The sequence below is a fragment of the Canis lupus genome, chromosome 11, assembly GCF_048164855.1.
Source record: "Canis lupus baileyi chromosome 11, mCanLup2.hap1, whole genome shotgun sequence".
Lineage (NCBI taxonomy): Eukaryota > Metazoa > Chordata > Mammalia > Carnivora > Canidae > Canis > Canis lupus.
In genome coordinates, this window is record NC_132848.1 from 38,335,018 (window position 1) to 38,347,763 (window position 12,746).

Below are 12,746 nucleotides of genomic sequence, written 5' to 3' on the forward strand. Positions count from 1 at the left end.
ACCATAGTTTTAATGGACTTATCACTGGATTATAAGCTGCAATCCACAAAATGTCCCTACAATGAGCCTGTCAATGTGCCTAGAATCTACATGCATTGTGGATGGGGTTCTCACAAAGCTGTGCCACAATCATGCATGCCTCTCCCTCTCCTTTAGGAGAGAGGGAGTGCATGCACAAGGGGGTGGGATAGAGGGAGAGAGGAAGAAGCAGATTCCCTGCTGAGCAGGGAGCCTAATGTGGGGCTGGATCCCAGGACCCCGGGATCATGACTTGAGCTGAAGGCAGATGCTGAAATGACTGAGCACCCAGGTGCCCCCTCACAACATCTTCTTAACCATGCATATATAAAAAAAAGTTGATTTCTGTTGATCAACTCTGAGATACACCAAAGTGAAATTATTGTGTTTTAAGAAAAAAAATCTTTAGTGTCTCCAGATGAAATGGTTCATAAAGTCAAGGGAATTAAACTGGCTTCTCCAAAATAGCATACAAAGCAAGGAAACAGCACAGCAACATTTTTAAGAAACTTAAAGAAGTGTGAATGAAAGATATACCCAAGCAAGTTGTGCCTCAAGTATCAAGATTATAGAAAAAAGTTTAAAACATGCAAGAACTGGGGACACTGGGTGGCTCAAAGGTTGAATGTCTGCCTTTGGCTCAGGTCATGATCCTGGGGTCCTGCGATCGAGTCCATCAGGCTCCCTGTAGGGAGCCTGTAGGCAGCCTGCTTCTACCCTCTGCCTATGTTTCTGCTTCTCTCTGTATGTCTCTCATGAATACATACATAAAATCTTTAAAAAAAATGCAAGAACTCACAGAATACAATACATATGCATATATATACACACACACATACATACATATATATATATATTCCTGAGCAATTTAGTAGGGTGAGTTTAATTTCCCTGAGAGATGACTAGGAAAGCATTATTACAAGGCTTGATGATGAGCATTTCACAATATTTAATACTAGAACTAAAATTTAAAAGGGTAAGGGGATGGGTGGAAGAACAACATGTAAATCTTAAAGTTTCCAACAAAGTAGAAAAAATGCAACTTAAAATTTAGAGTGAGATTATTTGTGGTTGTATAAATAATCGAAAGAATTAAAAAATTCCTTTGAAACTGGCAGATCAGGTAATAAAACTTTAAGTAAGAGAAAAGAGGATTAAGTACTTATAAAAGGGGATAATAATACACAGGCAACCAATCACTAGGAAGAAAATTAAAAGTTTCTTAAACAAAAACAAAAAGTCAATGGGACGCCTGGGTGGCTCAGTGGTTTCAGCTTCTGCCTTTGGCTCAGGTGGTGATGCCAGAGTTGTGGGATCGAGTCCCGCATTAGACTCCCTGCAGGGAGCTTGCTTCTCCCTCTGCCTGTGTCTTTGCCTCTCTCTGTGTCTGTCATGAATAAATAAATAAAATCTCTAAAATCTTTAAAACAAAAACAAAAACTCAAAATAAAAGCAAACCAGAAAAGTGGCACACAAAGGCATCCAAATTGGTAAGGAAGAAGTGACACTTTCACCATTTGCAGGTGAATGATACGATATAGAAAACCTAAGGATTCCATCGAGAAACTACTAGAACTGATAAATTTGGTAGGGTCACAGGATACAAAGTCAATGTACGAAATCTGTTGCATTTCTATACAAGAATAATGAAGCAACAGAAAGAGAAATAAAGAAAGCAATTTGATTCACAATTGCTCAAAATAATAAAATACCTAGGAATAAACTTAACCAGGGAGCTAAAAGATCTGTGCCCTGAAAACTGTAAAACATTGATGAAAGAAATTGAAGACAACACAAAAAAATAGAAAGATATTCCATGTTTATAGATTGGAAGAAAAAATGTTAAAATATCCATACTACTTAAAGCAATCTACAGATTTAATGCAAGCCCTATCAAAATGTCCTTCTACATTTATTGAAGCATTTACAAAGCCAAATTATGGAAGCAGAGCAAGTATCTATCAATAGATGAATGGATAAAGAAGTTGTGGTGTATATATACACAATGGAATATTACTCAGCCATAGAAAAGAATAACTCTCGCCATTTTGTAATAACATTACAAAAAAGGTGTGGCTAGCATCATACTTGATGGTAAGACCTGAATGCTTTTTTACCTTAGGATCAGGAGCAAGACAAGGATGTCTGCTCTCATGATTTCTTTTTTTTTCTTATGATTTCTGTTCAACATTGCACTGGAGGTTCCAGGGAGTGCAAGAAAATAAGGAAAAGAAATAATAGATATCCAAACTAGAAAGGAAAAAGTAAAAATTTCTTTATTTACAGAACACATGATGGTTCATGTAGAAAACCCAAGAGAATGTACAAGAGTTACTAGAACCAATAAGCTAGTACAAGTACACTTGCAGGGTACAAGGTTCAAATACAAATATCAATCATATTTCAGTATATGAGCCACAAATAATTAAAAATTAAACTAAAAAATACAATTTATAATAGCATAAAACAAAAATATTTATGGCTAAATTCGATTGGAGATGTGCCAGACTTAAGTGGTGGAAGGTACAAAACACTGGTGAGGGAAATTAAACAAGGCCTAAGTAATTGAAGAGATAAACCACATTCACAGATCAGAAAACCTGACTTTGTAAGAGTAATAGTCCTCCCCAAATAGATCAATAGATTCAATGCAATCCCACCCAAATATCAGAATTTTTGTAGAAACTTATGGCTTGATTCTAGAATTAACAAAGATCCTGAAATAAATAAAGCAACTTCTATAAAGAAGAAAAAATTTGGAGATTTTTATATTACCTAATTTCAAAACTTATAAAGCTAAAGTAATCCAAGGGGGTGGTATTGGTATAAAGGTTGACACATGATGGAAAGGAACAGAATAGAAAATCCAGAATATTCCCATATACACATAGTTAATGGATTTTGTAAAAGGGGCCAAGGTTATTCAATGGGAAAAAAGATAATTTTTTTGAACTAAATGTGCTAGATTAGTTGGCTCAATCTATTAGGGGTTTTTAATAGATATTCCTTTACAAATGAAGAAATATTAGGTTTTGAGAGTTAATAATTTGCTCAGTGTCCCCTATATAAAATACTTGAAGCTGAATTGTTTGATTCCAAAGTCTATGGCTTTTCAGCACTGGGTGACCTCCTATTACAAAAGCTACTATTTGCCACTATTTACTTTATAAAAACACGTCATTTATTTCCTTTTTTTAAAAAAGATTTTATTTATTTATTCATGAGAGACACAGAGAGAGAGGCAGAGACATAGGTAGAAGGAGGAGCAGGCTCCCTGTGGGAAGCCCAATGTGGGACTCGATTCTAAAATCCCAGGATCACTCCCAAAGCCAAAGGAAGATGCTCAACCACTGAGTCACCCAGGTGTACCCATCTCCTTTATTTCTAATTGATTTCAAGCTTTTTAAGGGTGTTGTCTGTGTCTTATATTTCTTAGTATCTTTGAAGTGAAGTATAATTGTTGATGATAATGATATATATAATTTAGTTTGATTCGGTGGTAGACAGGTTATAGATAAATATATTTGAAGACAATCCTCTAAAAGAAGGGAGCATGATGAAAGAGGATGCTAGGAATCATCACCCTGCCTTCTCTGTTATACATTCATCATCAGTCTTGAATTCCCAGTCACCAGTAGAGAATGTGCTGTGTCATGCTACCCAATCATATATTTTAGAATAGAGATTTGGAAGTCTAATTTCTCCGTTGAAGGGAGTATGTTGACCTTTACTGTTTTCCCGGTGTCCCTTGGAAATTTTTTCCAGAAGGCTGTAGAAATAATTCTCTTTTCAGATGCAAACTGACCTAGCACAGTGGTCATGGGTCTTAGTTATAGCTTCATGAGTTTTATTTGGGCAAACTTACCTGAGTTGAGGGGTGGGGGTAAAGCCCACTCAATGAAAGGATGCCGGTCGAAGGTATTGGCCCTCTGGCACCTCTGCACATCTCCGTCATTTTGGATCAGGTCCACAATTTCTTGTGTCCAGGTTGTGCCTAGAGTATTGGTTATTGTTAATTTCATCCACTCACTGCACAAGTTAATTCATTTCCTCGATTATTTATGTATGCAGTAAAATTCACATATGCTGAATGTTAAGCAGAATCAGCTCACTCTTAATCCCCAGTGCCTCACACAGGGCTTTGTACCTAGTAAACATAGTTTGAACGAATGAATATTGAATCAAATGCATGTAGGAAGATGCAAAGATGAATTAACCCCTGTCCTTGTCCTAACAAGTTTACAATCTTTTTGGATTAGATAAGTTGGGACAGAGACTACCTTTTGCCTAGCTTATATTCATTCTTCCTTTCTTTCTCAAATTAATAGATCCTTGATTTTTATCTGGGCATATGGCTAATTGCCTCAAAGGTAATATTCTCCAGTCTTTCTTGCATGACGTGGCCATGTCATTTTGGGAAGTTGTCTTTCAAGACGAGGAACATGACCTTATTCCTCCTTTCCTACCCTCTTGCTGCTTTTTGGAATGTGTGGAGGAAGTCAGAAAGGTCTTCGATAATCAATGCAGCCAACATTTTAATCCTGACTACTAATCTCCAGGCTGCTTTTTCTTTTGGGTTTTCTGACACTTGTAGCCAAGTTGACTCTTAACTGACACAGAAGAGGAGTGCAAATAGGCTGGCAAAGAGCTAGACTGTGCTCACTGTCCACCAATATCCATTTTCCTTTTCCCATCAAAAGTATTTGGTGTCTCTCTCGCTCTTAGCCAGACCTGCTGCTCACTGATACATATGACATATACACAGATCACTAGAAGATGAACACTATAGAATAAGGGCAAAAGAATATTCAAAGGACTGCCTGAGTTCAGAGGACAGTCAACTTGCTGCTGAAGGCGTCAGTAAGGCTCCGTTGAGATGATAGCTTTGGAGTGAAGAGTTGAAGCAGGACTGGAATATCCATCTGCATTAAGAAGTCAGGGCATCTCAGGATCCCAGGTGGGGAACCTCAGGAACCAGAATAAAGACAGTCACATTTCCACATTGGAAGTGTATATAGGTTCCCAGGGGGTAAGAGGTGGTGGGGGAGGTAGGGATAAGGCTGGAAACTTGGGGGATGTCCTGAGGGGCTTTGAGATTGACTGCATAATTTCAAAGGTGAGCTGAAAAAAAATTCCTGTTCCAAGGTGCAATGCAAATCCAAGTTCAGTTCTGGGCAAAGGAAGTATCCAGGGCAAAGGAGACAGAAAAGGAGATTCTTGAGAAATTGAGCCCTGCTGACAGGAAGCCCCTGCCTTAGTTCAAGTAATGCTAAGTCATGAGAACAGAGTGAGGCTAAGGAGGGACTTCCCAGCCACGGGGGACAGAAATGTTCCAAGGAAGGTTCAAAGAACTATGGTAAATGGACCCTCTTCTGAAATCTTTCTGGTAATGAATACCGAGAGTTCCTCTTGTGGAGTTTAATGGCCATTGAGAAACTTTTCCAAACTTGTTAAAGCTTCAAGAATGTTTTATATTGGGGTGAAAGCCCTCATTTCCATGTTAGTGTCCCCCACTAAGAGATGCTTCTTATGGGCAAAGAGTGCGGTCACTTCCCAGATTGCTGGATGGGAACCAGGAATGACTCGGCAAGATTACTGTGAGAACTTTTGTGTAATTTCTCAGACTTTGCTTTTTAAATAACTTTGTAATTCAGGATCTGGCAATCTCTTTCTTTATCAGGGACCTACACAAACAGGAGAACCTTGGATCCTGGGGAATTGGAGCTCAGAAGCAAGTCTGGTTTCAGTTTTCCCAGGGCCAGCCCTGGTGAAAATTTGCAGTTTATTTTATTTTATTTTATTTTATTTTATTTTATTTTATTTTATTTTATCTTATTTTTTTATTTTATTTTATTTTATTTTTTGCAGTTTTAAAATAAGGAGGCCTCTCCAGGCATCACCATTCCTCTACAGCTTACCCACTGTGAGTTTCCCAAACCTACCTGACTTTGCATAGGATGCAATGAGGAGATCATCAGATTTTGCTTGGAAATTCCAGATGTTGTCCCAATTATCACTTATTATCTTGGTCATAAGGACTCCATTCACTTCTGTGGTTTCTGGTTTTATGTATTTTCCCACCAGCTGGAGATCTTTCATTTCTTCGAGGGGCATCTTTCTATGTAGGTTTAACAGACAGGTGCTTAAAAGAAAGGTCAATTCTCAAAACAGTCATTCCTGCCAAGAAAAATATTCTCTGAGGAAGTTAGGAGAGGTGTAGGTTAGGAGAAGAGAGTGAGAAGTTAGGAGAGGAGAGTAGTGGGCATTCACTACTATGCTTAATGTTAATTTAAGTGAGAGAAGTCAAAACAGGGGAGCCAGAAGCATTCTCAATAGCTTCCTTTCAGGGTATCAGGATGGTAAAGACACAAATATATTTCAGAGAAAAGCACATTGGAAGATGTGCCAGACCAGATGGGTATCGATGGGCTTGTTAGAGATAGCCTGTCTGTCTGAGGCCTGAGTGACAGGAGGGGACCAGGCCAGAAGACCACTGAGTTCACAATCCCTTGTCAAGTTTGAAGCAACCAGAGGGGCCAGAATGGAATCAGCACTTAGGCTGGCCCTCTACAACCCAACAGTGAAGTAGGCTGCGGGTGGGTTGGTGAATTTATCAATAGCTCTAGAGCTGACACAAGTCACAGAGCAGGTGGGGCAGAAATAAACTCATATTAGGGTTCCCTTTCAGCACAATGACCAGCAGAAGTTTCAGTGTGGCAGGTCTGGATTAAATAAAAGTCCCCATGTGCATCTACAGCTCTAGGGGTGACTCCCTGCCCCCAATCGCTGGCTGAAGAGAATTAGCCGCCAGCTGAGGAGGTAACCCCAATTTGCTTGGGGGAGTAGCCCCCACAGGCGTGGGATACCATAACTATTCCCTTCGCAGATAACTTTGCTTGTTTCCTGAAATCTTACATTTATTGTAGAAATGTAGCACATTAAATCAAACCACAGTATTACTAATTTTAAGAGTAATGTTGGCACATTTCGTAAGTACTTTTTATGTAGAAGCAACTTTGACATACTGGAATATCCAATAGATGAGCCTTGCAATGAGAAGTTAATGTGTTATTGAGTATTTTAGTATATAGACTTGGGATTTTAGGTTCAAAGGTTAGATGATTTTATCTAATTTAAAAAAGTTTAGGAGAATTTAAGAATCAATTCATAAGCTTAATTTTACTAGATTTGTAAGATTTAGTGAAGTAATTAGAATTTCTTTCTCTTTTTGTTATTATCAGACAACTGAGGCCTTTAAAGAGAGTAAATGCAATTTGAAATATTTATGAGAATTTTGTTAACTAGGTTAAAGAAGACTTTGTAAGTGGAAAACATTGACTCATATGCACCTGATACTCTGTGACCTACTACGGGGTGCAAGACTCTGGTTTTAATCTTAATTCCGAATTTTGCTTTCCTATCTGTAAAATGAGGGGGTCCACTCTGTAAACTCTAAGTTGCCTCTGATTTAACTGCATATCTAAATGAACATTTTCCTTAGCCGAAAGTCAAATAAAATTGTGACTATTTCATTTACAGGATGCTTTTGCTTTCTGAGACCCCTTCATTTTGAATAATTTCTATTGTTACATCTCCGAGTTTACTAATCTTTTCTTCAACAGTGTCCAGTCTGCTGTTTCTCCTGTTCAGAGTGTTGTTTGTATTTGAATTGTTTTCTTTTTTTTCATTTCCAGAAGTTTAATTGGGTCTTCTTTGTATCTTACATACCTCTTCCATCATGCTTGCCCTTTACCTTTTTTAAGATATAATTTTTATAATAACTTTTATTTTATTGTTTTTGTGGGGGGATATTTTTAAAAATTCATTTTATGTAACCAAAATAATTCACCCATTTCTCCTAATACCTTCCCCTCACGTGTGACAGCCACCATCGGTTCTCTGTATCTATGAGCCTAGTTTTAAAAATGCATATTTTTTCTAGAATCCACATATAAGAGAGATCCTATAGTATTTGTTTTTCTCTGTCACATTTACTTCAGTTAGCATAATGCCCTTGAGGTCTATCCATATTGTTGCAAATGGCAAGATTTCTTTTTCTTTTCTTTTCTTTTTTTTTTTTTTTTTAAGTAATCTCTATACCCTATGTGGGGCTCGAACTCACAACTCTGATTACAGACTGAGCCAGCCAGGTGCCCCTTATTCTTATTTTATGGCTAAATAATATTCCATTATTATTATATTCCATATATATATAAACATATATGTATATATGTATATATGGAATATATACATATATATCACAAATCCCCCCTATTTATTCATTGAAGAACACTTAGGTTATTTCCATATCTTGGCTATTATAAATAATTTTGTAGTGAATATGGGAGTGCATATATTTTTTGAATTACGTTTTCATTTTCTTCGTTAAATACACAAAAGTGGGGGCACCTGGGTGGCTCAGTCGGTTAAATACACAAAAGTGGGAGCACCTGGGTGGCTCAGTCAGTTAAGTGTCTGCCTTTGGCTCAGGTCATGATCCCAGGGTCCTGGGATTGAACCCTACACTGGGTTCCCTGCTCAGTGGGGAGCCTGCTTCTCCCTCTGCCTCTGCCAGCTGCTCCCCTAGCTTGTGCTCTCTCTCTGTCAAACGAATAAATAAAATCTTTTTAAAGTCAATAAATACACAAAAGTGGAGTTACTGGATCATATGGTAGATCAATTTTTAATATTTTGAGAAATCTCCATACGGTTTTCCACAATGGCTGTACCAATTTACCTTTCCAACCGCAGTGCACATGCTCCCTTTCCTCCATATCCTCACCATCACTTGCTGTTTGTTACTATTATTAAACATGTGAGCCTCCTTTGCTTTAAGTCTCGGTGTGACCTGCTGCCTCTGTGCGGGCCCCAAGGTGGGGGAGTTTGGGTGCATGGGCCCCTGAAGAGCTGTTTCTCAGTTTCCTACATAGTCTTGGGACATAGTCCTTGGTTTTCAAAGTTAGATGTTCTGGAGATTCATCTCTGAGGTATATGCCTTAAAAGTTGGGGTGCCTAATGTGAGGTATGGACACTTTGTTCCTTAGGGAGAAGCCCTGGGCTTTGAGTTCCCTTTCAGTTGTGGGATGTGGCGCTGAAGGTAGGATTTATAGTGAGATTTTGTTCCAACCTGTCCTACCCACTTCAATTTGGTCTTCCCATTTGCCCGATGTGTAGCTGTCACTCAGCCAATCTTTAGGGGCTTATAGAGAAATTGTTTCATTTGTAACTGTGGACTCAGTGGTTTGTGAGAGGAGGTGAGTTCAGGATCTTTCTACACTGCCATCTTGAACCAGAACGCAGTCTTTGGTGGTGATGCTAGGTATGTGGGAGGAGGGGTGTATGGGCAATCTCGGTGCCAACTTCTCAACTTTGCTGTGAACCTAAAACTGCTTTAGAAAATAGGGTCCATTAAAAAGTTAAAATGAGGGGCACCTGGGTGGCTCAATTGGTTACGTGTCTACCTTTGGCTCAGGTCATGATCTCAGAGTCCTGGGATCGAGGCCTTGGTTGGGCTCCCTGCTCAGCAGGGAGTCTGCTTCTCCCTCCCCTCTGCTGTTCCCCCCACTCATGCTCTCTCTTTTGCTCATTCTCTCTCAAATAAATAAATAAAATCTTTTTAAAAAGTTAAAATGAGTTTTCCATTCTTCCTTGTGATACATCTATTAATGTTTTGTCTAAAAATGTTTCCTATCCACCCAGAATGTTCAAGCCAACTGGATGCTTCACAGATATGTAGTCTGTTTGAGGCACACCCAGGCCTGCTGCACGTATTTTTTGCAGCACTCATGATGTGTTTAAAAATAAAGTTGACAGGTTACCAGTCTGGCAGGTTGGCTTTCATAGGGCCATGGGACATAGTGTGAACTTCAAGAAGTGACTCCAATGGTGGAAAATTCAAACAGGCCAGTGGAGCAGATGTCAGCAATTGTTGCCTGCCACACCTGTTGGTGCTACTGCTTCCTCATAAATGGAATGCCTGTTTTGCCTGAGTTCTCTTAGAAATTGTTCAGGTTTGGGTAGAAGTTTGAGATATTAAAAAATGGCATTTTTTCCAAGTGTAGAGAAATATGACTGTACCAGTGATTCCAAACATGGCCACAAGGAAGAGAAAATCTGGTCCCAATGGAGATCCTTTTTCATGTGCCATCATTCTTTCTCTCCATCATGTCCTGTGCTGGACCCACACTGGACTTACTTCCATTTCTTGAGTGGTCTTCAACCTTTCACAACCCTGCCTTTGTGTATCTATGCCCTTGCCCCTGGCTAATCAATGTCCAATTTATTCTTCTAGACACTAAAATGTAACTTCACTGTGCTTTGACCATATATTGTTACCATACAGCACATCAACCTCATACATCTCTATTTACACTTTATGCAACATGTTTTTGCAGGGAAGGAATCAGGTTATTCATGTCTCTCCGAGGAAAAAAATAGATGCCGCCTGTTTCAAGTCACATAGCACAGAGTATATAAAGAACTGATGTTTTAAGTTTGGAAAGTGTACACCTGTTATTCATCTCCTTTGTGTCAATCCACAATTCTTTGTAGAATTTTGTGAATGGAACTAGGTAGAGCCCTGAGACCAGAAATATGACTCAAGTCCCCACCTCTTCCCCCAAAGGAGACTGGTGCAGCTCCTACAACCCAGGCCTGACCCCTCCAGTGCTGCACTGGGGGGCTGGGAGGCTGCGGTTGAATGCTATTGCCAAGGATTAGCATGATATCCATGTGTCTGCACAGAGGAACACATTTCATTTATCTTGATGTCTGAGCAGAAAGCAGGCCTTTCACTAACTTCATCTGCAATCCCACAGCACTGGAGAGAATGGAGTGGCCCCCAAATATCTACATCTTAATCCCTGGAGCTTATGCATATGTCACCTTACATGGGAAAAGGGATTTTAGAGTTTAGAGTCTTGAGGTGGGGAGATTATTCCTGATGATTCAGGTGGGCCTGATATAATCACAAGGTCCTACATGAGAGAGGCAAGGGGATCAGACTCAGAAAAAGGGACTGTGATGATGGAAGCAGAGGTCATCAAAAACAGAGGCTAGGGATCCCTGGGTGGCGCAGTGGTTTAGCGCCTGCCTTTGGCCCAGGGCGTGATCCTGGAGACCCGGGATCGAATCCCACGTCGGGCTCCTGGTGCATGGAGCCTGCTTCTCCCTCTGCCTATGTCTCTGCCTCTCTCTCTCTCTCTCTCTGTGTGACTATCATAAAAAAAAAAAAAAAAAAAAGAAATCTTAAAAAAAAAAAAAACAGAGGCTGGGAGACTGTTCTAGAATAAAGGAGGCTAAAGAGAAATAACCAGATGCTTTGATTGAAACTTGATTAGATCTCGATTTAAAAACACTGTAAAACAGGGATCCCTGGGTGGCGCAGCGGTTTGGCGCCTGCCTTTGGCCCAGGGCGCGATCCTGGAGACCCGGGATCGAATCCCACATCGGGCTCCCGGTGTGGAGCCTGCTTCTCCCTCTGCCTATGTCTCTGCCTCTCTCTCTCTCTCTCTCTCTCTCTCTCTGTGTGACTATCATAAATAAATAAAGAAAAAAAAAACTGTAAAACAAGATACTCTTGAGACAGTTGGGGAACTTTGACTACAAACTGTTTAATGGTATTATGCCTAAGCAGGAGAGCATTTGAATAGCTCTGGCTGATTTATTCTCATGATTGTACTGTGAGTCAATATTCAATGAACTCTGCTCATCTATTCATTTCTCTGCTTGCATATGTTATTTGTGTTATTAACAGTCTTCAATAGCTTTACTCTATTTTGTCTGATTCAACATTTATGGAATAGAATAGCTACTAAGATTATAAAATTTGCCAATTTCTTCTTGTGTTTCTCTCAATTTTAATTCTTTATACTTTGAATCTGCTAATGAGTGCATACTAGCTCAAAAGTTTAACCTTCTGAGTAAATTTTTCCTTCTATTATTATGAAACGCCACCTTTATTTCTGATACTGCTATTTTCTTAAAGTTTTGTGTGTCTGATACCAATGGCCACTATGGTAGCTACTCTTTAGATAGTGTTTTTTCCTGGTATACATTTTCCTAGGCTTACTCATTTTATTGTTTACTGGTTTCTTTCTGCCATTAAGAAATCCAGTCTCTTAAATAGTTCTTTTTTTTTTTTCCTTCTAACATGTTTTTCTTCCCTACTTTGCAAAATAGTATTTTATCTGGTGTTCTCAAGTTTCTGGGACAATATCTAAGATTGTATTTATTCTTATTTACCTTGCCTGGAACTTGTACTTTTTGATATCAAGTATTTGTAAGTTTCATAGAGTATTTCACATATTGTCTTTCTCCCACTGTCTTTGTTCTTACCTTGTGGAACTAACTGGCTTTATGTCTGACGTTCTGATTCTGTCTTCGTATCTCTTAGCCTCTCCATATTTTCCTTTGCTCTGCTTCTCTGGCTGTAGTCTATGTGATTTCCCCAGCCCTCCCTTTTATTTTATGAATTCCCTTTCCAGTTGGAAAGAGAGTGGCAGTGTGTTATCCTGCCGGCAGCGCCATGCTTATCAAAGATGGCATGTGGGGCGGCTCAGTTTATTGAGCTGGGGGTGGTACAAATGAGTGTGTAGAGGAGGTTTCCATGATAAGCCTCTGGTCTAGGGTTTTTTTTGGCTCATGGACAGTTGTTAACTGTCTCCAGTTTGGTCAGGTCAATGGCAGCTGGATGATTTTCATGTTCAAGGCCGTCCTATTTGGGAGGG

The 12,746-nt window shown here is 39.4% G+C and overlaps 1 protein-coding gene across 2 annotated transcripts in view; it reads right to left on the bottom strand.

Moving 5' to 3' along the window:
- The window catches only part of LOC140643020 (sulfotransferase 1C1-like), a 34,174-nt gene that overhangs the window by 12,877 nt on the left and 8,551 nt on the right, over nucleotides 1-12,746 (bottom strand). The window contains exons 2-3 of one of the 2 annotated variants that reach the window (XM_072844355.1): nucleotides 5,961-6,136; nucleotides 3,884-4,012 (exon numbers count right to left, since the gene is read on the bottom strand). In XM_072844355.1, coding sequence (XP_072700456.1) covers nucleotides 3,884-4,012; nucleotides 5,961-6,132 — 301 coding nt within the window. In that variant the 5' untranslated portion in view covers nucleotides 6,133-6,136. Of the gene's footprint in view, nucleotides 1-3,883; nucleotides 4,013-5,960; nucleotides 6,161-12,746 lie in introns of both variants that reach the window. The other variant, XM_072844356.1, reaches the window with a different exon arrangement.